This window comes from Magnolia sinica, chromosome 4, assembly GCF_029962835.1.
Source record: "Magnolia sinica isolate HGM2019 chromosome 4, MsV1, whole genome shotgun sequence".
Lineage (NCBI taxonomy): Eukaryota > Viridiplantae > Streptophyta > Magnoliopsida > Magnoliales > Magnoliaceae > Magnolia > Magnolia sinica.
The window spans coordinates 7,526,095-7,553,313 of record NC_080576.1 but is presented as its reverse complement, the minus strand read 5'-3'; the positions used below and the strand labels follow the sequence as shown (position 1 = coordinate 7,553,313).

Here is a 27,219-nt window from a genome sequence, read left to right as displayed (position 1 = left end):
ATGCACTAGACCTGATATCGCATATGCTGTAAGTAAAGTTAGTGAGTTTACTAGTAACCCCAGTACTGAATACTAGAATGCAATAAGTAAAGTCCTTGGTTACTTAAAAGCAACCAAAGACTTTGGACTATTTTATTCAGAGTTTCCTGCCGTATTGGAAGGATATACCGATGCGAGCTGAATATCGAGTGCAAGGGACAACAAGTCTACTACAGGGTGGATATTCACCTTAGGAGGTGATATTCACCCTAGGAGGTGCAGTTGTATCTTGGGGATCCAATAAACAGACTTGCATAACGCATTCGACTATGGAGTCTGAATTTATATCCCTGGCTGCAACAGGCAAAGAGGCTGAGTAGCTAAGAGATCTTCTATTAGAAATCCATTTCTGTGTAAAGCCTATATCGGCTGTGTCACTACATTGTGATAGTGAAGCCACATTAGCTAGAGCCTATAGCGGCACTTATAATGGTAAGTTTAGACATATTAATCTTCGACATGATTATGTCAGACAATTGATTCGAGATGAAATCATTGCTATTTCTTATGTGAAATCAAGCAATAACCTGACAGATCCTTTCACTAAACCTCTACCGAGAGAGGTAGTAAAGGCTACATCTAGAGGGATGGGGTTGAAACTCTTCAACCAAAGTTTCACCAGTGATGGTAATCCAATCTAAAGTCAGAAAATTTTTAATTTTGGGTTTAATGGGTAAGAACAAGTCACTGATATGTGAAAAGTTTTCAGCACTAAATTATAAAACCTCATCCATAATAGATAAGTGTTGAGCGTTACGATAGAGGGTTAAGTCTTAGAACTCTTAATGAAATTGAGTCTATAAGGACAAGTATCTTATAGTAATGGAGACACTGGAAGCATTTCACCTATATGAACGTAGAGATGGTGCCATCTCTCATGAGAGTTAGGAGTTTTCTCTCGGGATCGTTCACGAATTAGGATAAGCACATGGCCATTAATTGTGCTGAGCAAGATTGTGGGAACTCTAACAAACACATAGCGAATATGTGTGTGGTATTTTAAATTCTGTTATCTAGGAATAACTGGTTCAAAGCTGCCACTACCAGTCATTTCGACAGAGTTTTGAAATACTTACACTAAGGAAAGATTAAAATCAAAAGATATATTTCTTTATGCATATAAGCTGATTATTCTGGTAGTATTGTTTAACCGAGAAAATAATTTTAAAAAATCAAGTGGGGGATTGTTGCAAAAAATATTGATTTTAATAAAATATATTTCAATAATAAAATAATATATAATATAAAAAGTTGTTTTAAAAAACACTTTTCTGTGAGTTTTTGAGAATAGTCCCACATGGAAAAGAGAAGAGAAAAAGCTATAGTTTATATGAAGGATGTGGAGTATTATAATATTTACCTACCTAGTCCGTGGACTATGGACCTTGCGTGTTCCGCGCTCGTGCTCGGGCACGGGCACGGGCTCGGTCTCGGTCTCGGACTCGGTCTCGGTCTCGATCACGGTCATGGGCTCGGTGCGAGGGCGTGGGCATGTGAGGCATTGTGGCTGTAGAGGCGCTAGTGGCGCACTTTGCACTTCGTACGTAAAACGGCTAGTTTTTCAACAGCCAGAAATGACTTAATGGAATTTAAGTCTCTGGACCATAACCCCCTAGCCACCATAGCCTATAAAAGGAGAACCCGGATGGGTTTCCAATCCATCTCAACTCACTCCAGCAAACCCATGCGAATTAAGACAGCCAGCCTCTCTCCACTCATATATTCTAGTATTTTCAGCAACGTAGCAAGGCTTAAACCTTAGCTTGAAGAACAGACCAGCGGTGTGGTCTAGGACGGTTTAATTGAACCAGTGGCTGAAGATTTGAACTGACCTGTGCAGAAGTCGAAACTACTTTTTCTCTTCTTTTCTTCTTCTCTTGGAATTTTTTCCTTTATACTGTAATATACCAGAAAGTGTGTAATTGAGTTCTATTTGGTGGGCCTTCGTGTTTGCTCAATGCAGACCCACTCCAGGCTCGTCGTATCCTAGAAGCTATTTGCCTGTAACCTATCAGCATACTCAATTCACTTGAGTAGGGGCAAATAATGCTTTAAGGACAGTGTTTCTGACGTGCTTCAGCCTGTCCTGATTTCTGATTATTTTACAATTTTCGGTTTCCACATTATACAAAAATACATTAATCTGTATAATTTCTAACATCGACCTCATAGAAAGTTCCCATGAGGTTGACCTCGTGCGAAGTTCATATATATGTGTATGTGTGTGTGTGCGCGCATGCACACGCACGTGTCCCAAAGCTTGAACGTGAATTGCCTGGCCCCATCCAACGAACAATGTGAGGCCCACCAATGAAACCCACTTTGTTCATCAGTTTTGCCCGCTCATAATAAGACAAGCTAAAAAATGAGGCATATTCAAAACTCAGCTGGTAAGCCATGTTACCTGAAACGATGGGGATTTAACGGGTATGGAAGTTTTGGAGAGGATGATATGCGTTTTCAGTTAATCCCAATGAGAATAACCTTAACAACAGTTGAACATTATGATGAGCTCTGCAAAGTTTCCAATGGTGAGTGTTCAAGCACCACTCTTTCGCATGCGCGGCTCACCTGTGTTTTGGATATGCTTTTTTTTTTTTCCACTCTCGCCCTGTTATTGTTGGCTTGCAAAATGATGGATAACATGGATTTCTCATTGGCCCACATAGCTTCTGCCCACAGACACTTCCTCATCTTGGAATGTGACATACACAGTAAGGATTAGACCTCCAATTAATTCCCTACTAGTGAGGGAGTCATAATTCAAAATTACACGTGGTAGGGTTCTGTTTTAATCACGGATTGGTAGTGGGTGCTGTAAGGTGGGCCCAACCATGATGTATGTGTTTTATTCACACTGTCTATCCATTTGGGCAGCTCATTTTAAGGCATGAGCCCAAAAATGACGCAGATACAAAGGTCAAGTGGACCACACCACAGGAAACAGTGGGGATCTTGGGGGCCACAAATGTGGATAGTTTTGTTTACCCTTCTTCCAGTTTGCGTGACTTTATGATTTTATGAACATTTTGATGACAAATAAACATTGCCCACTGTTTCCTGTGGTGTGGTCCACTTGAGCATTGGATTTACCTCATTTTTGGGCTCATGCCTTAAAATGAGCTGAAAAATGGATGGATGGCGTGGATAAAATACATAAATCATGGTGGGCCCACAGAGTTTTTCCACCAGTTACCTGGGGTAGCCTTGGGTCACCACCCCATCCGAATCCTTTAGTGGACCTATTATGGATTTAAATTAATTCAAATGTATAGAACAGAAGATCATATCTATCAAAAAGGTAGCCTTGAAATCAACGGTGGGAAAGAAAAGCAGCTCATGGTTCACATCAAGTTCTGGAAAGTAAAGATACGTGATTCCTGTGATGTATGGTCTTCCGGGAAGTACCATCTTTGAAACATTGTTCATTAGCCAACTAGCTAAACCGTTCAGATTGATGGATAACCCAACCACGTATAATGGAGTGAGATTGCTCTACAATGTTCCAAAGTATTATTATTATTATTATTATTATCACATCTATCGCATCCAATCACCTTTGAAATCCCAAGAACTCAGTCGGATGGTTCCAACTCGGTCGAACCAAATCAACTTCCTTTTTATTGAATTGGCCCTGTCCCTTGCTGAACCAAAGTAGCTGGGAGTAAGGAGTAACTTTCCAAAGATGGATCAATCGCAGTATCCTTAACTACTGAACCGATCAGTCATCTTGTCTAGTCAGTAAATTGGGGGATGTACCCGTTATGCATGTCATACTTCAATTAATCAGATGCATGCATGCCCGACCATCTCCTTCCCACTTCTTTAAATAGATAGATTTCCCTACCATGATGATGGGAACACAGAATTAGGCCCATCTAATTATAGCTATTTTGATTTTAACAACATAGAATAGACCTATTAATTTTATACCAACTAGAAGCTAGCAGAAACCTAAAGTGGGTCATAGGATTGCGATGCTAGAGAACTAGGCCTACCAATTCTTAATTCAGCCACACCATATAAAAACAATGGATAACAGCCTTAAAAACTTCCAAATTCACGATTTTGGTGCACATGACGGTTCACATGATAGTTGAATTGGCACGATTTTTGGGATGTCCATACTTTCGTAATGGGAGAACTTGCCAAACAAATTGAATCACACCATGATGGCCCCACATGCAACCCTTGTAAAATAAGTTAAATGGACAGTAAATAATGGGATAACCAATCTCCCCATAATGATAAGATGACCCAACAACCCCAGTACCTGAAAATGGTGTTTTTCTGCCAGATCTCCCATAATCTGGGTGTATCAGGGGCCTTATGGTGGTGCATTCGTTTGTTGTTTGGCTCAATTTTACCTTGGCTTGGTTTTCCTTCGTTTCTTCTTTTATTTTGATATGTACTATATAATGGTTCTATATGATTGACGTGGACTGTTCCTTTTTGTGGGGCCCACCACTCTACACCATCCATCTGTTTTGACAACTCATTTTAGGGCATGGTCCCAAAAAATTGAATTGGATCCAAATCTAACGTGGACCACACCATACGAAACACTGGTGATTAACCATGAAAAGCTTCTTGTGGGCCACAAAAGTTTTGGATCAAGCTGATATTTTTGTAGTCCTTTCAATGACCACTGTTTCCTATGGTGTGGCCCACTTGAGATTTTGGATCCGCTTCATTTTTTGAATCATGCCCTAAAACGAGCTGTTAAAATGGATGGATGGCATGGATGTAAGATATATACATCACAATAGGTCCCATAGTAAGGGAACCACCAAAGCCACGTCACCAAAACATGGCACTAACTTTTGGAAAAATCAGTGCTCTCAAAGATTTTTCCCTGTAAGGGCTTGTTTGATTGAATGGATTTTTATAAAATCACCACTTTCTCTCAAAGCTCGAGCTGACGGAAGATGGTGCCACATGTCAACACCACACACTAAAGGATGGGCGAAATCCTATTTGCGCCCTCCATTATCGTTTACACCCATTTTGGCATGCTCAAATTGAACGATCTAGAAAATACCACGTGGCAACGTATAGTGTAGATGACTTCAAGAGGAGAATTTAGAGACATGGATGGGAGAGAGCATTAAATGCTAGATTTTTATCAAAAGTATTTTATGTAAAAGCAAAAGTCTAATTAAAGCAAGACTATCTCTCTCCACAATAAATTCAGAATTCCATCAAATGAAACCTTTATAGAGCATTAAATGATAGATCCTTACTAAAAACAACTCTCTACGAATGTTAAAGCCAAGTGACGTAAGGATTCTAGCAACTTTTCAATGCAGAAGTCTAGAGAAGCAAAGATTCTGGCTAATGCACATGAGAGTCTTTCTCTGAGAAGCAAGGATTTTGGCTAATGCATACAATAGTGTTTCTCTTAAACACGTTGTCGCATGTAATAGGTTACGCTTACACAAGAGAACAAAGAAATATTTGTACAGCCAAACATCTAGAACTTTCATGATGCTGAAGACTAGACAAGGCCACCGCCTCTTAGAAGTTTATAACAGCAACTATCAATGAAAAGCTCAAGACATTAGGCCATAAGAACCAAGCACAACTTTATTTTGCCGTCCACCGTGGACGTTTATCTTTTTATTTATTTATTTTAGTTTAGCCCCATCACTACTTATATCATAAGCCCCCTAGTTTGTAATCCTTCATTTATGACATCCTAATGGATCGTAAGGAAAATTGCTCAGTTCGGAAGGCTGTGGGACTTTCTTACTACGTGTTAGGTGATTCTGCTGTCATCTCACCATGAAATCTGATCCTTACCAAATGACAAACAAATATTCGAATCAAAACTGTCTCACCATGTGCTTGATTCTTATTAAGACCACGAACAAGTTATCACCTCACCAGCCATCTCACCACAATGCTCAATTTTGATCAAGTAACGAACAAATTGTCAAAGATCCACTCTCCATCGGCCGTCTTGCCACTGGACTCGATTCCGATCGAGCAATGAAAAGACGACCATCCTTGCATGTCACGTCTGTTCCGCTACGAAGCTCATTCCCAATTAGGTGATGAATGGATCGTCGTTCCTCAAGTCAATCGTAAGTAGTATTATTGTAAAAATCATTAATAGAAGAATACTTTTGTCTTATATATATTTTTCTACATTCTTTTTACGGTTGAACTTCGGTAGCGAATCATATGCCGAAAAGGTCCTTAATTTCATAGGGTCACGTCTATTGTCACAAGGCAAAAGGAACTCATTTGGAAGCGTAAACATCATTCCCTTCCACAAATCGCCTGAACGAAGCTCAATTTTGGTGGCTGAGGGACTTTGCATCTCCAATCCTAGTCTCTGATTTGTTTGTATAAGAGAAGAGAACACCAACAACTCAATTAACCCTTGAGTCAAGTATACTCTGGCACACCTGCGTATATACACATGTGTAAAATCTAGACTTTGGCCACATGAGTGGTCCATTTTAGTTGAATTGAGAGCAACACCTATAATCAATGTAAATTAATTCAAATGTATAGGGCAAACAATCTATCTACCTAAAGGGTAGCCTTCAGATTGATGGTGAGAAAGAAAAGCAACTCATGGTTCACATCAAGCTCAGGAAAGTTTAAAAAATAAAAAATTCCTAGAAAATAAGGATAAGTGAGCCTGTGATGTTGATGGAATGGTCTTTTGGTAAGTACGATCTTTGCGACATTTTTCATCCATAATGAAGCCGACTGGTTAAACCATTCCAACTAGCAAACTAAGTGGAGATACCTCGTTTCAACACTTGAGGGCTTGGTATCAATCCCTATTGGGGTTAACATGGAGTGTGTGTACTGACATGGGTGTGTACTAACAAGCTAACCCAAAAAATATAATAATAATAATAATAATAATAATTAAGAACCCAATTCCGCATATAATGTAGTGAGATTGCTCTACTATGGGATTGCTCTATCACATTTTTTTAATAAACTGGGAATTCATATATAAAAGGGCTAAATATAGCTAGCCTATACATTCGGGCCAACCCTAGTATAAAAAAACTAGGGCCCACCTATCATGTCCCGAAATTGACACCCCAAGGCATTAGGTGGAGGTCTCCTTCATGCTTCCCACCCCCACCTCATCTGGGAATAGCATGCCATGGATGATTTGGGAAAGATTCGGCACTAAATGAAAGACTCTGTTACATTGTGCATCGCTATCCAAGTAAGTTAATGATGTAGGACATGGCACCGATACATTCCTAGCGTGGTTGGAATAAAAGAAGGTGAATCGTAAATTGGTCATAACTTTTGATCCAGGTATTGTTACAGAGTGCATAGCCTATCAATCTTTACTATAATGGGTCATCTGGGGGGAATCGACTCATAACATGGGTTATCTCTGTCTGTTTTTCTAAAAAACATGCACTTTCAGCTCAAAAATGAAAATTTAAGAAAAAAAATTACTATTTTTAGCCATTTCGATTTTTGTAATATTTTTTTATTTTTAGAGTTTTAGATTTTCTTCTTTTTTAAAAATAACTTCTAATCATGCTAAGACTCTTTTAGCGAAAGTTTATTTGAAATTGTTATTTTTAGAAATTAGGTTTTAGAATAATTTTATTAAAATATAAATTTTTATTAGAATTAGAATTTGCTATTTTTGGTAATTACGAATTTTAGTTTTTTTTTTTTTTTTCACTTTATTAATAGTGTAACCGGGGCACACATATGAGACAATTATCAATCAATTTATTTTGAAGCTCCATGGATTCAGAGTAATTATCCCCCAAGGAAGACAGTGCTTGATCTCATCATGTCCTAATTATCCCCCAAGGATGACGGTGCTCGATCTCATCACGTCATAATTATCTCCCAAGGAAAACGGCCCTCAATCTCATCACGTCCTTCTATGCTTCAGCTAACCCATTCACTACCCCATTAGCTAGCCTCTCCCTCTTGAGGGCTGCAACTCGGCCCACCAATACCATAAATTCCACCTTCAAGGATTAGCTGAGTTAAAAGAACTCTACAAAGACTTTGGAGTCGCTCTGCACTAAGATCTTGGGGCACCACGACGAATGAACAAGGAGAGACCTAAAATGGCACATCCTTCAACTCTGAAGTTACAGCCCCAACTGTATCCGCTGAAAAATGCAAAAATAAACTCTCCTTCGTTGTTTCACCTCTACCACATCATTACCCTTGAAATCACAAGAACTAAGTTGGACGGTCCCGATTGAACGTGGGAGAGTTGGACCACGCATAGTTGAATCCAATCAATTTCCTTTTGATTTAATTGGCCCTTTCCACTTGGTGAACCAAAGTAGTTGGAAGGAATAACTTTCAAAAGATGAATCAATCACGGTGGCTTCACTCGCCTTTATCTGCTAAAGCGACGAGTCATTTCCAAATGGATGCCTTAACATTTTGAGATGGATAGACCCGTTATCTCATATTAGAATTAGAAACTTCAAAACCATCTGATCCACGGAATTCGCTTAGCCATAGCATAGAATAGACCTGCTATTAATTTTCCACCATATCTAACATAAAGTGGTCTTGCCAACTTGGTTACGTATACGACATCTAATCAGTCAAATGGGTCCACGCAAGTGGTTAGAATAATAATAATAATAATAACCAAACGGATCCTATCATCAATTGGCCTTACCATTAAAAAAAAAAAAAAAAACAACGTAAATCCAGAGTTTTGATTTTTTTTTTTTTTTTTTTATAAAAGAAGCTAGCTTAGCTTACGTAGGTATACAAAAGCATGCATACTGCTAATGTGGGGAAATGATTTTATGTGCATGAGATACACCTGTCCCTCATGTGTGCCAGCTTGTGTTTGGCTTGCAGGTCGATGCTAAACTCAGGTAGGCCATTCCATGGGCTTAAAAAATTGTTAGTTTGGAGAACAATATCACTAGTGACACATTTGTAATGTACGGATTAGATAGCATCTAGAAACAACGTGGGGATATAACACATATATCATGGTGAGATCCACACAAAGAGGACCTACTGCTATTTGGTGGAGATTGACACGTAGGGACCGTGATTGATTGACCGAAACGGATGCGAATTTCCTGCCAAAGTTCCTGCAAAGGCATGTTATGCGGGGCCACCACGATGTTTCTGAAAAATCTAATCCGCCCTTCATTTCTCGGATAAGGCTAAAATTTAAGTGGATCCAAAACTCAAGGCGGCAATACAAAAAGAAAAGCTAGAGAAAGAGTTTGCAACCGTTGAAACCTTACCCGGTTCCATATAAAAACGGTGGTCACTGAATCTGGGCTGTTTCATCTCATGCTGCCGACCCGAGTTTTCGATTCATCTGATTTTTAGCCTAATGTCCAAGATGATCTAAAAGAATAGATAGAGCGGCGGATTGGCTGTTGTACCACACACCAGCTATATAGCTGGTGGATTGACGTCAGCAAGTTCTGTGGATCAAATCATAAGGTATGTGTTATGTTCAAACCGTCCATTCATTTGGCCAGCTAGTCCTAAGGCTTGAGAAGAAAAATAAGACAGATCTAACTATTAAGTGGACCACACTGTAAAAAACAGTGGAAGATTGAATGTCTACGATTGAAACCATTTTGGTGGTTACATAAGTTTCGGATCAATATGAAATTTGTTTTCACTCTTCATCCATGTATTTCTAACGTTATTAACAGATTGGATGGAAAATAAATGTTATGGTGGGCCCTACGAATTTTTTAACGGTGAAAATCATTATACTCGCTGCTTATTTTGGTGTGGTCCATTTGAGCTTGGGATATTATTTATTTTTTCTATCTAATTCTCTAAAATGATTTCGAAAAATGGATGAACAGTATAGATATAATAAATACATCATCGTGGGGCTCATGTAACTTCGATCTCATTTGAACCGTTCGTACAACTCGGAGCTCGAGGCGCGTCGGCGGTCGTCTTCGCACGACACGTATCCACAACCGCTGTATAGCTGATGTGTGGTGCACCAGCCAATCCGCTTCCGTTTGCGATATGCTTTCGAGTCCGTTGGAGCCGGAAAAGGATCGGCAACTCCCCCTGCCACCGTCCAATGGCTGTTGGTCGGTGCTTTATAAGCCTCACCATGATTTATGTTTATCATCCATGCCGTTCATCTATTTTTCTATATCATTTTAGAATATGAGACAAAAAATGAGGTATATTTTAATCCCAAGTCTACCACATTACAGGAAACAATTTTGATTGAACGTGGATCATTAAAAACTTGTTGGCGGCCATCAAAGTTTTGGATCAAGATGATCTTTGTTTTTTCCCTTCTTATAGGTCTTTATAACCTAATCGACAGATTGGATGTCAAATAAACAGTGCATGGGCCTTAGGAGGATTTTAATGGTGGATATCCAATCTCTATTGTTTTCCTGTGGTGTGATCCATCTGAGACTTATATACCTCTATTTTTTGGTATCAAGCTATAAAATGATTTTAAAAAATGTATGAACGGCATTGATGAAACACATACATCATGGTGAGACCCACAGAGCACCGCCCACCAGCCACCGTGCTAGTGGCAGAGAAAGTAGCCAATCCGTTCCCGCTGGAGCCACCTTTATTAGAGCAAAGAGCGGACTAGGTGCGGCCCGGGCCTTATAGAAGATCGGTACAGCCCTTGTCATGTGTACACTTTGATTTATTTATTCTATATCCATGCCGTCCATATGCTTTTTTAGATAAATTTAAGTAATGATCCCAAAATTGAAGAAAATTCAAGTCTTAAATGTATTGTGCTATAATGAACAGTGATGAAAAACAAACTACCATTAAAACCTTTCTAAGACCCATCATAATGTTTATTTAACATTCAATCTATGTATAAAGTCACATAAACCTTGATGAAGTGAAAAATAAATAAATATAAGCTTCGTTCTAAACTTTTGCAGCCCATTAATGGTCAATCACCACTGTTTCATGTGGTATGGTCACCTGAAAATTTTATCTACTTTAGTTTTGGAGTCATGCACTAAATCATTTGGAAAAACGGATGGACAGCGTAGATAGAGACTTTAGGTATCAAGTGGGCCCCATGATATGCGTGACACCGTCTTGGATGCGGCCGAGGCCGCACCTAATCTGCCCTCCTTAGATCAGCTACATTTATTTTCGCAAACAATGGAAAACGTCACATCAGCGAGACATTCCACCGCTGTCCAAACAAGCCCAAGAAACTGAGAAGGAGATATTTTTCTTTTCCTAGACTTTCGACATGGACTAGTGCACTCAGTGGTTCAAATAGGACTTTCTAGATCTAATGATTTGGAATCAGTAATTTGTTTATTATAATATCTAATCCGTCGTTCAAGTTTAAACAGACACGTCATACAAATAGATGACCTAAATCTTATGTTGATGACATCCTGAGGGGTATCTCTAATTTGAGAGTCAAAACATTCAGATGAGTGGCCTAGATCCGATTGATCATACGTTCGACATTTGCGGCCCAGATCTGATCTATTAAGATGTCCAGATAGACCTATTTAATATGGTGAGTGTTGTCCATAAGATGAACCACTCAAATATGATTACAAATTCCGCAGATGACTGGTAAAAATGTGACCCTTAGTATTGATAAGACGGACAGTCCAGATCTGTCGACTACGTTAGCATTCAACACGTGTATGGGTTAGATTCAAAGGATAGGCATGTGATTTAAACCATCCAAATGTCACATTTAAGCAATCTATATAGTCGGTCACTTACGCCGTACAATCTAAACCATCCAAAAGGTAGATCTAAACCATTTATATAGTGCGTCGTCTATGGCATGTGGTCGAAAAACCAAAATGGTGGATGTAACTCATTCATGTGGTGAGCCGTTGGAGACATGCAATCTAAACCAATAAAATGGAAGATCTAAGCCTTACATTCGGTGGAACATTAATATGCAAATTAAACAATCCAAAATGAATGATCCAAGCCATCCACGACATCTAATTTATAACATGAATATAAGCTATCCCTAGGGTGGGCCATCCACAGTATGTGATCTACGTCATCGAAATGATGAAGCTTAGCTAATTATAAGATGGGTGATTTATAGAATGCATTTTAAACCATCCATATGGTGGATCAATCATATGGTGGGCTCTTTTGTGGAAGGCCCACCACAAGAATATCTTAAATTGTCCATTTAGATGATTTAAATCATATGCCATTGATGGCCCACCGCATGGATGGGTTAAATACACTATTTGATCACATGAAGTGGATAGCCTACCAGATGAATAGGTTAGATCCACCATTTTGATGGTATAAATATATAACATGCCATGGATGGTTAACCATATTGATGGATCATATTCACCATTTAGATTGCATGTCGTTGATGGACCACCGTATAAATGACTTAAATTCACATTTTGGGTGGTGTATATTGCACATGGATAGTCCACCATGTTGATGGCTTAGATTAACCATTTTTATGGTTTAAATCCCATGTTGTGAATGACTTACCATATGAATGGCTTATATTGACCATTTGGATGGTTTTAATCAATTTTTGTGGATGACCCAACTCATGAATGGCTTAGACACACCATTTGGATGGTTTAGATTGAATGTTGTGAATGGCTCACCATATAGATAGTTCAGATCCACATTTTGGATGGTTTAGATTGGATGTTAGGGATAACCTACCATATGGATGGCTTAAATCTACCTTTTGGATAGTTAAATTGTATGTCATGGATGATCCACTATATGTGTAGCTTAGATCTACCGTTTAAATGGTTTAGATTGCATGTCAAGAATGGCCTACTATATTTATATCTTGAATTCATTATAGTAGGTTATCCCTGACTCGAGGCGAGGCAATTTTTTCCGAGTCAAGTCGAGCGAGCTGGCCGAGCTAACTGGACTCGTGTACAGCTCGTGATACTTGTGTTTCCCTTCTCCTACGTCTATATGACCTCATGACGAGGTTGGAAGGCAAATACAAATCAAGGTGGACCCTCGTTGAAAATTTCAACGGTGGCTATCGTATCTCCAATCTGCGAGAGTACCAAAGTTTTTTCCGTTCAGCTACCGTTAAACTATGCATCTGCATGGGAATGGAGACATTTTAATTTCTCCGGCGCACTGCTGTAAAGAAAAGTAAAACCGGAAGAGTTCCCAAAATAATAAGGGCGCGGATTGGATACTGACAAGGTCAGTAGCCAAATCGCTACTGAAGTGACGTCACCTAGCTCTGTGGACCCCACCATGATACACGTATTGTATCCATACCGTCCAACCATTTTTAGAGATCTTTTTATGTCATTACAAAGATAATGATATAGATCTAAAGTTCAAGTGGACTCCACCATAGAAAATAGTAGGGACAGTGACATCCACCATTCAAAACTTCTTAGGGTCCACAGTACTTTCCGATGAAGCTGATTTTTATTTTTTTTTCACTTAATCTATCTATATGTTAACTTATGAAAAGGATGGATCTCCAAAATACATCACTGTGGGCCCTATAAATATTTCAACGGTGGGTGTGATAGCTCCCACTTTTCTGTGGTGGGTCCACTTGAACTTTAGATTATCTCATTCTATCTTTAATGCCATAAAATGATCTCTAAAAATGGTTGGACGGTATGGATACAACACATGCATCATGGTGGGGTCCACAGAGCTTGGTGACGTCACTTCAGTAGCGATTTGGATACTGACCTTGTCAGTATCCAATCCGCGCCCAATAATAAAACGTCTCAGCCGTCTATCGCTGACAGACGAAAGATTAAATTCTGTTTTTAGACCACCAAAGGGTCAAAAAGACGCGCTTTGCTAAGACCACGTGTGTGCAATACAGCTCATGCAATCGCAATGCGTGCCAGCATGGTTCCTAAGACCGACATCCAATCTATCCATCAGATTTACAATATAGTCGGCAGAGGAGTGCGGATCCTCCGTTTCAAGCGCACCCTGGCTCCCGGTATCCTGGAATTTAATTGGTCCATGTCATTTGTACTGACATCAGCACAACTCTTTAATAAAATAAAAAATAGTTTACAAAACACTGCTTGGCTGGAAAGAAGGGTAACCTTTCCAGGGACGCCGATTTCCTATGAAAGACTTTCCCACGGAGTTCCTGCAAATGGGACCCAGGTGGGGCCCTCCGTGATGTTTGTGAGAAATCCTCCCCGTCCATCCTTTTGTGAGTTCATTTTAGGACATCATGCCAAAAATGAACCTTTTCCAAAGCTCAAGTTTGCATGGTTCAATGGGGCTACTACTATAAGTTTCCAGGGGATCAAGTCCCTTAATCAAAATATCAAGGATGTGTTTCCCCAAGAGCCAAAATAGGAAGCAGGTCTGAGCTCTGGGTGGGCCACACCATCAGTCTAGGTGAGGACAATGTTCACCGCTGAAACGGGCTTTCGTGTGAGAAGTCAGTTACTTCCTGCGTGAATTTCTTGGTTTAATGGATGACTGGGAAAAGGTAGGGTCTCACATGGTGTTTGGTCTTTTGGGAAATCCGTGCCCTTCATTGGCTTTGCAAGGTCGTGTTGGACCATGGCCCCAAATATGAAGTAGATCTTAGCCCTATGTGGACCATACAATTGATCACAACGTAGACCACTAAGGGCCCATTTGGCCGGGTGGATTGGAAGGGATTGAATGGTATTAGGGTGGATGGCATGGATTTCAAGGTAATGATGGTGTTGTCAGTGGATTGTCTTAAGATCCATGGGATTGCTATATCCCAGGATTATTATATCGAATCTATTTGGCACGTTCGGCCAATCCCGGGATTAAACCTTCCCATCCCTTCCAATCCCTAGAACCAAACACGTTCTAGGCAAATTTGAACGGGTTAGGGTGGATTGGATGAGATTTAAAGGTAATGATGGTGTTGTCAGTGGATTATCTTAAGATCCATAGGATTGCTATATCCTAGGATCAGATCACCCCAGTCTGTTTAGCATGCCCGGCCAATCCCGGGATTTAACTTCCAATCCCTTCCAATACCATTCAATCCCATCCAATCTGCCGGGCCGAATGGGCCCTAAAATAACTTAACGTTGGTTTTCATGCATAACCATATTTACAAATTTGCCATCAAATTCTAAAATAACTTTTGTCATTCATTATGTCGGAACACACTGTCCGATTGTCTTGAAATTGGGTGGGCATTTCTCATTTTTCGTGCTCTTTCCGTTGGTTAAGTTTGGGTCCCAATCTCCCAAGGATGTCCAAGATGCTCTTTTAACTGGCTAACACACCCCATGCTTCAAGACCAATGTTGCACACATCTGGTTGAAACATTACTCGGTGGTTTGATCATATAATCTAAGATATTCATAGTGATTGAATTATCTTAATATTCTGATGGCCCGTTTGGGGGATCCAAATACGATGGACGGTCAGATGACATGCTCAAAATAGGAAGACTTGATGGTTGGTATCCTAATCAGTTTTGTAAATGGAAGAACACAAGGTGGGTTTTTGAAGTGATTAGGGGGTAGAACAGGTGTATCGTTAGGTTTGAATGTCTTGTTCACACGTGTAAGTTTCTCAGAGTGTAGTTCTGATAGTGAGTTAAGAATATTCATAGGTGATGAAGAAGATGAACGGATCAGAATCTCAACTTGATGTGTGTACAAGTGGATGTAGAATCAAGCAGCTAGTTTACTACGATCGGGTGGTCCAAATTCAGAGCGGACGGTTAGATGTCTCTATCTAGTAGTGCATATTTGACTGAGCGATTGGTTATGATGGACAAGTGAGAATATTTGGGTATATGATGATCCTGTCTTAAAATCAACGGTCAGATTGCTTGATCTATGAATGAGGATTATTCCCAACGGTCAGATTCGTGTTGGAGGATAGATGTAAGGTTAGGATAACTAGATTGGTATCATACGTACATATGTACATAATAAGTTACATTTTATGGTAACACTCGAGAACTTTCAATACTAGGGTATTAAAAAGTTTTGGGTGTTACACACAGTGACAAAGTTCCACTAGACAAAATGACAAGATTACGGGTCAAGGTGATAGAGTTTTACTAGACAAAGGGATGGGGTTTTCATACAAAGTAACATGGTTCCACCAAACAAAGTGATGGGGTCTTATTTGACAAAGTGACGAGATTAGTGGACAAAGTGACATGATTCACTAGATAAAGTGACGGAGTTGCTAGACAAAGAGACAAAATTCTATTAGACAAAGTAATGGGACTATGAGAAAAGTGTCGTGGTTACAGTAGACAAAATGGTGAGGTTCTACTAAATAAAGTGACTAGGTTGCCGGAAAAAGTGTAGTAGTTTCATAAGACAAAGTGATAGGGTTGTCGAACAAAGTGACGACATTCAACTCGACAAAGTGACAGGATAATTGGACATAGTGACGGGTTCCACTAGACAAAGTGAGGAAATTGTAGACAAAGTGGTGTAGTTACACTAACCAAAGTGGTGGGGTTTTGTTAGATAAAATGACCAGGTTTTACCAAACAATTTGACAGGGTACTATTGGGCAAAGTGATGGGCTATCCTCAAGGTCCATCCTCAGGGTTATGTGCATAAATTTTCAAGGTTCTTGAGTGTAGTGGGGTGTGTGTACATTTATTTGTGTCACTAATAAAATTAAATTATTTGGTGATGTTCCAAGATATTCGGTACTCGAGTATTGTTAGCCCAGAGTATTACAAGAGAACCCCGTCACTTTAGCTAGTGCAACCAGACCACTTTGTCTAGCAATTCCATCACTTTGTCTAGTGGAAGCCGTCACTATGTCTAGTAATATCATCACTTTGTCTTGTCAAATTCCATCACTTTGTTTAACAACCTCGTCACTTTGTCTTCTGAAACCATCACACTTTTTTCGGCAACCCCGTCACTTTACTTAGTAGAACCTCACCACTTTGTCAGGCAACTCAGTTACTTTCTTTAATAAAACCCGTCACTTTGTTTACTGCAACCACGTCACTTTATCTCACAGTCCCATCACTTTCTCTAGTAGAATCTTGTAGCTATCTAGCAACTCCATCACTTTGTCAAATGAATCATATCACTTTGTCAACTAAGACTCCATCATTTTGTCTAGTGGAACCACGTTACTCTGTCTGAAAACTCCGTCCCTTTGTCTAGTGAAACTTCATCACTTTATCCCATAATCCGGTCAGTTTGTCTAGTGGAACCTCGTCATTTTATCTAGTGAAACCCCGTCATTTTGTCTAACAACCTTGTCAGTTTGTCTTACAGAATCCCATCACTTTGTATAATAGATCTTGTCACGTTGTCTGGTAACCCTGTCACTTTGTCTAGTGGAACTTCATCACTTTATCCAGCAATCCAGTAACCTTGTCTAGTTTAACCCATCACTTTGTCTGATAGAACTTCTTCAACTGTATACGGAGTTTACTTACAAAAAAATATTTCTATTAGACAGTTATTGATTTAGATAGGGCCCACCGTAATGTTTTTGTAAGATCCACTATGACCATTTGTTATTAAGTCTCATATTAGGCATACAGACAAAAAATCATAATGATGTGTAATTCTCATGTGCCACACTAAAGGAAATGGTTGGGAGAAAGATGTATACTCTTGATTTTTAAAGGGTTCACCTTGATTACTTGTATGAAATTCACTCCAACCACTAATTGCAAACTAATAATAATAATAATAATAAACAAAAAAAAATGAGGCCTCTTTTTAGACATGAATCACTTGGGCCACACCAATGAAAATTGGCAGAGCCCTTTACATTATATCCAACTTAATGTGAATGATAAATGGAATTGATTTTTGAGCCCATGGCCTAACATGGGGTCAAAAACCTAGTGGTTGAGGTTTATCTTACATAAATATCACATCGAGTCCAACTTGAAATACCAATTAACAATTTTCTATTACAGGTGGTTGTGAGGGATGGTACTAAGATTGCCTAGGGCAGCATGCACCATGGACGGTTACGTGCTACTGGAAAAGCTTTGTAGGTCCTACCATGATGTATATATTATATATTTATGTTATATATTTGTTTTTCCAGCTCATTTTAAGGAATGTAAAAAAAATAAATAAAAAAGAAACAGAAGCAAATATCGCAAATAAACATAACCATGGACACTAGGAAGTTTTCCATGGTGGCCGTTCGGTGACCAATTTTTCTTGTGATGTTGTCCGCCTAAGATTTGTATCTTCTTCATTTTTTGGACAACGAATGTAAAAATAAAATAAAATAAAATAAATTAATTAATTCAAAAAATGGATGGAGGGCGTAGATATATAAAGTATACATTGAGGTGGGCCACGGTCAGGTCCCACCAACGTCACCAAAATCGGATTACATACTAAGTTACTTAGTACGCTCTTATCGTACTGAGTAAACTCAGTTGGCCCCACCTTGAATGTATATGGACTATCCACGCCGTCCATCCATTTTTCCATCTAATTTAAAGGGTTGATTCCAAAATTGAAGCATATCCAAAGATCAAGTGGATCATACCACAGGAAAGGAAACAGTGGGTATAATGATTTCCACTATTGAAACCTTGCTAGGCCCCACAGTGATGTTTATTTGTCATCCAACCTGTTCATGAGATCATAAAGACATGGATGAATGGTAAACACAAATATAAGCTTAATCCAAAACTTCAACAGTAGATGTTCAAATCAACTGTTTCCTGTGGTGTGGTCTATTTGAACATTTTATATGATTCATTTTTGGGCTCAAACATTAAAATTATCTAGGAAAACGGATGGACAGAGCAAATAAAATAAATAAATCAAGGTGGACCTAACTGAGTTTACTTAGTAAACATTACGCAATCCACTTCCCAACGTCACCGATCTTGGGTGGCAGGTACGCGTTCTTGAATCAGCTGTTGGAAATGTAATCTTTCTTCTTAATCAAGCAATATTTTGTAAATTGGTCATTATTTCATTAAAGTGTTGTGCTGATGTCAGCATAAATGGTGTGGACCAATTAATCTTTGTCTAGCAACTCCATCACTTTGTCTAGTGAGTCATGTCACTTTGTCCGCTAATCTCGTCACTTTGTCAAATAAGACCCCATCACTTTGTCTGATGGAACTACGTAACTTTGTATGAAAACCCCGTCACTTGGGCCACACCAATGGAAATAGTTTAGCAGAGCCCTTTACATTATGTCCAAGTCAACGTGAATCATAAATGGAATTGATTTTTGGGGCCATGACCAAACATGGGGTGAAAAACCTAGTGGTTGGGGTTTATTTTATATAAATATCATAGTAAACCCCACCTGATCTACTAATTAACAATTTGCTCTTGCAGGTGGCGGTAAGGGATGGTATGCATATTGCCTTGGGTAGGCGCTTGCACCGTGGACAGTTGTGTGCTATTGGAAAAGCTTTGTAGGCCCTACCATGGTGTATGTGTATTATTCATACTATCCGTCCATTTTTATAGATCATTTTAGTGCATGAGCACAAACTCGAGGTTGATCAGGATCTTAGGTAGACCACACCACAAGAAACCGGTGATTGGATGCCCATCATAAAAAACTTGGTGGCTACAAAAGTTTTGGATCAAGCTCATGTTTGTATTTTCTCTTCATTCATGACTTTGTGACTTTATCAAGAGGTTGGATGGCAAATACACATTACAGTGGCCCCTACGAAGTTTTTAATGGTGAGCTTTAAATTACTTAATGGTGTGATCCACTTGAGATTTGGATCTACCTTATTTTTGTGCTCATGCCCTAATATGATTTGAAAAATCGATGGACAGCATGGATAAGACACATCTATCATGGTCGCCTCATGAAGATTATTTAGTAGCACACAATACCGACATGAGTTCTGCTTGCTACTATGCAATTTGGTTTTGAAAAAGTAATGCAACTTTGTTGGCAATCTGGATGTGAGTGAGACCTGAGCATGGGGCACACCTTGATGTATGCATTATATATTTACCCCATTTATTTGTTTTGCTACTTCATTTTAAGGAATGGAAAAAAAAACTACAAATCTAAGGTTAACCACACCACAAGATATAGTAGTCACTTACAGTTAAAATTTTTAAAATTTTTTTCCTCAGGCTACAAAGGTTCTGGATTTGGCTGATATTTATAATTTCCCTTCATGTGCTCTATGTGACCTCATTAATGTTATGCCCCAAACTGAGAAACTGAGCTCACAAAATTTTCGATCGTCAAATCCTGTGCCGACAGCCTCCATAGTACCCCATTCTCAACTCCTGACACCCATACACCAGGTTCCGATCCTGAGATTCTACAAGGATGATTTCTAATATGATTTTGATTCGTAACCGGCGTTTGTGCACGATTCTGAGTCGTATCCCGTATTCCAAAGTCGGCTCCACTCGAGACTTGTACCCTAGCGACCACACCATTGCCGTGGTTCCAACGCCGCGTCTCATGCGCCGATACGATACCCAAGCCAGAAGATGTGGGTCCACGTTCATTTCAAGAAAAACGCCGTGTGTGCGAATTTCAAGAGAATATCTACAACATATCCCATCAATCAAGTCAAGTACATCATCCATACGCCATATCACATCACCATATCACAAATACAAGCACCCAACGTCCAAGCTTTTCCAAAGCTAAGTGTGGCCCACTTTTCTACCCTCTCATCTCCCTTCTCAACCCTCCATTCTTTATCAACCTCCATCAAGATCAAAGACAAGGAGCATAGGAGTCGAAGGAGCTAAAGGAGAAGGCCAATAGGTGGGTGTTTTTAGAGTAGATTTTGACCTTTGGATCCTAGTGGGACCCATTTTGATGTATGTGATGTACATCCTAGAGGGGCCCATAGTGGCGAGGTCCCTCTGCCATCCGATCTCTCTCTTCTTCTCCCTTTCTCCCTCTCTCCCCTTTTTTTTTTTTAAATGATGATGTTGCTTCTATGATTTGGGTAAACTTGTGGTTATGCTTCTTACGAGATAAATGTACGTTGAAAAATCCTCCTTATAAGATCCCAGGATCAGAATCTAGAGTATGCGCGCTGAGAGCTGAGAATGGGGTACTATGGAGGCTGTCGGTACCAGATTCGGCAATCGAAAATTTTGTGAGCTCGGTTTCCGAATTTGGGGTGTGATAGTCAACAACAGGTTAGATGACAAATAAACATAGCCGTGGACACTAGGAAGTTTTCAATGATGGCCGTTCGGTAACCAATGTTTCCTGTGATGTGGTCCACTTGTATCTTCTTCATTTTTTGGACAATAAATGTAAAAAAAAAAAACACCATATGAAGGGCGTAGATATATAAAGCATACATGGAGGTGGGCCAAGGTCAGGTCCCACCAACGTTACCTATCCTGGGTGGCAGCTACACGCCCTTGAATCAGACGTGGATTACCTACTACAGGTTGAGTAATAAGAGATTTGAGATTGGCTACAGAAGTGACGTCACCAAGTTATGTGGGCCCCACCATGATGTATGTTTTGTATCCACACCGTTCATACATTTTGAGAGATCATTTTAGGTCATGATACAAAGAATGAGGCGGATCCAATGCTGGAGTAGACCCCACCACAGAAAACAGTTGGAGAGAGTGATGCCCACCGTTGAAACCTTCTGAAGGTCCACCATGATGTTTATTTGAGATCCAACCTGTTCATGTGTAAAAGAAGACATGAAAGAAGGGAAAATACAAATATCAGCTTGATCGAAAAATTTTGTAGCCCTTAGAACTTTTTAATGGTGGGCGTCATTCTCCCCACCGTTTTTTGTGGTAGGGTCCACTCGAGCTTGGATCTGACTCATTTTTTCGATTATGCCCTAATATGATCTCTTCAAATGGATGGACGGTGTAGATACAAAACATCATGATGATGGGGCCATAGAAATATTTGGTGACGTCATTTCAGTAGCGACTCTCGCCGCTTAACCTGTCAGTATCTAATCCGCTTCCCTTTGAATCGGCTGCAGGAAACGTAACCTTTTTTCCTAATCAAGCAGTATTTTGTAAATTATATTTTATTTTATTAAAGAGCTGTGCTGATGTCAGCACAAATGACGTGGACCAATTAAATTCCAGAATACGGGGAGCCAGGGTCCGCTGGAAACAGAGGATCCGCACTCGTCGGCAGAGTGGACCATATTTCTTTTTGGAAAGAATACGGGTCGGATATCAGACTTATGTTCCAAGACGGCATGTGTGGCGTGTGCTCTTAGCATAGCTCTAAAATACGGTTATCAGATCGACCTTCTCTCTATAAATCCAACCAATCCATACCTCATTACAGAGAAACAAAGAGAGAGACACACGAGAGAGAGAGAGAGATGGGTGTGGATAAGCCTCATGCGGTTTGCATTCCATTGAGAGAGAGAGAGAGAGATATGGGCGTGGATAAGCCTCATGCGGTTTGCATTCCATTCCCAGCACAAGGCCATATCAACCCAATGCTAAAGTTAGCGAAGCTACTCCATTCCAGGGGATTTTACATCACCTTTGTCAATACCGAGTTCAACCACAAGCGCCTCTTGCGGTCCAGAGGCTCTGAATCTTTCAGCCGCCTTCATGAGTTCAGCTTCGAGACCATACCCGACGGCCTTCCGCCGTCCGACCGTGATGCTACCCAAGACATACAGGCTCTCTGCCAGTCAACAAAAGAAAACTGTCTCACACCGTTCCGCAACCTTGTGACGAAGCTCAACGACACAGGTGGCATACCTCGGGTGAGCTGCATCATCGCCGATGGGATCATGTTATTTACACTGCCAGTCGCTGACGAGCTTCGCATACCTGAGGTTCTATTATGGACAACGAGTGCTTGCGGCTTCATGGGCTACCTATACTATCGGCAGCTGATCGAGAGAGGCTTCACACCGTTCAAAGGTAACAACTTCAAGTGCTGTGTATCGTTTAAGCTATCGTTTTATTATGAAATTGCTTTCAAGGTTGAGAAATGTTTGAAGTACGCTTCTGTAATACCAGCGTGCTAAAACACTCAGATGGGCCACGCCAGTCAGTAACAATGTAAAACTGCCCCTAAAAATTACTAGTCCACTCTCTGCGGCCGGCTTGAAATTTTTATTTTTATTTTTTATCATTTGAAGAAAGATAAACCTTGCGAATATAAGCAGAGCTGTACACGAACCAAGTTAGCCCGGTTAACTCGCTTGACTCAAAAAAGCTTAAGTTAACTTGGTAATTGAGTTCGAGCCGAGTCGAGCTGATTTTTTGAGCTCGAAAAAAATTTGAGCCAACTTCAAGCTTGTCTGAGCTTCACTCGACTCAGATCGAATCGGCTTGGTGACTCAGTTCTTTTGATATTAATGCTCCTCGCCAAATGTTTGATGAAATGATTCAATAAAGTGTTGTTTTGGGTGTATACATTCTTTGCAAGATCGGCTAGTGGCTAGGAAGGAATGGATACAAAACAATTCACATTATAAAACTGACTTCAAATCATGATTAGCTACTGGCCGAGCCGAGCCAAGCTCGACTTGGTTTGACTCATGTACAACTCTAAATATAAGTATGGGAGAGTATATTATTGAAGCTGCTCTCTAGATTTGAACACTTGATCTTGACCTTTTGCTCTAATACCATATCAAACAAATACATTGCAACAATTTTTCAGGAATCGGAATAGTATTTGAGAAAATACAGCAGAAAATGAAAATTTTAAACATACGTGCAGCATAAATATTACTAAATTGACGTTTCTCAGTGAAAAACGATGAACCTAACCATTTATGGTAATCTTTATTGGGCTTTGCACCGAGCGATCTTTATTGTGGGGCATGGTGTTCGTCAGATGTCCTGTAGACGTGACACGTTAGCACATGTGCTAATGGTGGATGGTAACCTTTGTATATGTTATACCATTCGTCTTTGTAATTAAATCATAACTAAGATTATAATACCATTCATTTTTTTCTGAGAATAGATGAGAGCTGCTTCACAAACGGATACCTGGACACTCGCATCGATGGGTTACCCGGCATGAAGGATATCCGTCTAAGGGATTTCCCCAGTTTTATCCGGACAATGGATCCCAACGACTTCATGCTCAACTTTGCAGACCAAGAATCACATAGAGCTTCCAAAGCATCGGCGGTCATTTTCAACACATTCGATGAATTGGAGCATGATGTTCTAAATGCCATGAAATGCTTGATTCCCCAGATTTACACTGTCGGTCCTCTATCACTTCAATGCAACAAGATACCAGACAGTAGCTTGAAGTCGATTGGATTGAGCTTGTGGAAAGAAGAAGATGAATGTCTTGAGTGGTTGGATAAAAAGAAGCCTGGATCGGTCGTTTATGTTAACTTTGGGAGTATCACAGTTATGTCGGCCGAACAGCTGGGTGAGTTTGCCTGGGGGCTAGCGAATAGCAACCATTCGTTCTTGTGGGTCATTCGCCCCGATCTTGTGGTGGGCGATGCAGCCATGTTGCCTCAAGAGTTCTTAAGTGTGACACAGGAGAGGGGCCGGCTTGCAGGTTGGTGCCCACAAGAGCAAGTGCTGTCTCACCCTTCGATCGGAGGGTTCCTAACGCATTGCGGGTGGAATTCAACGATCGAGAGCATATCTGCGGGCGTGCCTGTTATATGTTGGCCATTCTTCGCTGAGCAACAGACAAACTGCCGGTTTTCTTGCACTGAGTGGGGGATAGGCATGGAGATTGACAACGACGTGAGGCGAGATGGCGTTGAGGGGCTTGTGAGGGAGCTGATGGATGGAGAGAAAGGACAGAAGATGAGGAAGAAGGCCATGGAATGGAAGAAGGTTGCTGAGAATGCTACAAAGAGAGGAGGGTCTTCTGACGTGAATCTGGACAAACTCATCGGTGAGATACTTTGTGCCGTAAAATACTAGTCTACTCTTATGGCTATAATGGGCAATGGACAACCTATGTACACGTGGCGTGCACGTACATCAATTTAAACCGTCCGATTCTTCAGCTCCACTAAAATTTGACGGTTTGGATAAAAAGGATTAAATGTCCAAATAACGGTTACATCCATCAATGGGGTTGTACCCATATGATGGATGTGCAAGCGTACGGATACTCGTGACCATCCAAGGCGATGTCTTTATTTGTGCAGACGAAATAGTTAGAGCATCTATCAAAGGGATACGTTTGAAAATTAAGAAATAAAAATCAAAGAGATCCCATTGCATATATATGTGTGTGTGTGTGTGTGTGTGTGGTCGCATTTGCTGACGCATTTCATTCTTTGTTTTTCAACAGAAGCGTACATACATGTCCACAAGATTCCGTCATATATACATATCATTGTTAACCTGTATGGTTTTATTTGCTTACATATTTCATTTGTTATTTTTCAATAAGAGAAGCATGCCAACCAGATAACATCGGCTCTTATGATAGGAAAATGGCATGAAAATCCCCCACGTGAAAGTGTGTCCGTTGATATGATGTACCCACCTTTTATTGGCAATTCTCCAGAAATTACCAAGATTTATAGATCATAGGGTGTATGCTCTTTGTTTGCACCATTGCTGCATTGTTTTCCTTATTTTGTGTGTGGTACTGAGTGAAGGGTTAGGATCGTCCGATGGTGGAAACGTTTGGGGGCATGGTACTCTTCATCTGCGGTTGGGCCTATCCATGGTGTTATATATATAAAAAATAAAATAAAATAAAATAAACAAAAAATAATTTTTTTTAAAAAAATGGCAATTTTGTAGTGGCCATTGTGACCCTCATAAAGAAAGTTTGCATCCATGATTTGCCTGCATGGAAACATGGATTAGTGTTCTTGATTGTGACACGGGGAGGGACGTGATGTGGTTGATTATCATCTTCCTTAGAGGATATTTACTCCAAATCCATGGAGCTCTATGGACTCTTCAAAGAGCTTCTTCAAAGTTACGAGAGATAAAAATATACTACCAAAAAATCGAGCAATAGCTATGGAGGTTGAAAGCTTTTAGCTACGGATTTAATCCGTAGCTATAGCCTAAGTGTTCTGTAGCTAAAGTGTACCTCCCCACCTAAAGCATATTAAATATAGATGGTGCTTAGGGGGATCCATGAGGTCCATTGAAATATATGTGTTTGATCTAAGCCGTCCAAAAATTCTGATATATAATTTTAGTGCATGAGTCCAAAAATTATGTAGATTAAATGTCTAAGTGGACCACACCATAAGAAATAATATAAATTAAATTTTTACTATTAATATGTTGTGTGGTCGCCTTACAGATTCGATCTAACTCATTTTTTTATCAGCACTTAAAATAATAATTTAAAATTAATGGACGGAGTGGATATATGAAATACATCACAGTGGGCCCCACGGTCCTAAAACCATAAAACGTCTCAGGGAGCCGTCCGTCACATGCCCCTCCAAAACCCCAAACCCCTTCAAAAACGAAACCCCCGTCCGCCATTTTCTCCCGCCCGCTGATGAACCCATCTCTCCATCTCTCTCTCTCTCTCTCTCTCTCTCTCTCTCTCTCTCTCTCTCTCAGTCTCTCTCTTTCCCTTGCCCTCTCTCGATCTCCCGATCTCCCTCACCCTCTCTCCCTGTCTCAAGGCTGCATTCCCCACTCTGTTTTCAAAAACCCATTTCGCTGCAAGAAGGAGAAGAAGAAGGAGAAGGAGAAGAAGACGAAGCACGTACGGTTAGTTTCTTTCTTTCTCCCTCTTTATCTCTTTCTCAAATCTTTCAATCCTTCAATCTGCATTCCCCTCTCTCGTTTCTGAAATCTAAGGGCCGTTTGGCCGGTTGGATTGGAAGGGATTGGATGTTATTGGAAGGGATTGGAAGTTAAATCTTGGGATTGGCCGGGCATGCCAAACAGAGTCGGTGATCTGATCCCAATCCCTGAGACGTGTTTTGCTCGAGGGATTGGAAGGGATGGGAAGGTTTAATCCCGGTATTGGCCGGGCGTGCCAAACAGACTGGATATATCAATCCAGGGATATAGCAATCCCATGTATCTGAAGACAATCCACTGACAACACCATCAATACCTAGAAATCCAAGCCATCCACCCGAATACCATTCAATCCCTTTCAATCCACCCAGCCAAACGGGCCCTAAAAATGCTTTGTGGGCTCCACCATAATATGTGTATGCAGGTCATTCATTTTTTCAACTTCATTTTAGGGCCAAATCTCAGGTGGACCACACCATAGGAAACTGTGGTGATTGAACGCCCACCATTAGGGCGTGTTTGGCCGAGCAGATTGGATGGATTTGGATGGTATTAGAGTGGATTGCACAGATTTCAAGGT

At 40.2% G+C, this 27,219-nt stretch overlaps 1 protein-coding gene across 1 annotated transcript; it reads left to right on the top strand.

Annotated features, from left to right (window-relative positions):
- The first annotated feature begins 22,196 nt into the window (after window positions 1–22,196).
- On the top strand, window positions 22,197–24,995 carry LOC131242307 (7-deoxyloganetin glucosyltransferase-like). The gene is made up of 3 exons (XM_058240877.1): window positions 22,197–22,285; window positions 22,321–22,835; window positions 23,893–24,995. The coding sequence occupies exons 2-3, from the start codon at window positions 22,337–22,339 to the stop codon at window positions 24,825–24,827; spliced, it is 1,434 nt and encodes a 477-aa protein (XP_058096860.1). The 5' UTR covers window positions 22,197–22,285; window positions 22,321–22,336; the 3' UTR covers window positions 24,828–24,995.
- The last annotated feature ends 2,224 nt before the right edge of the window (window positions 24,996–27,219 follow it).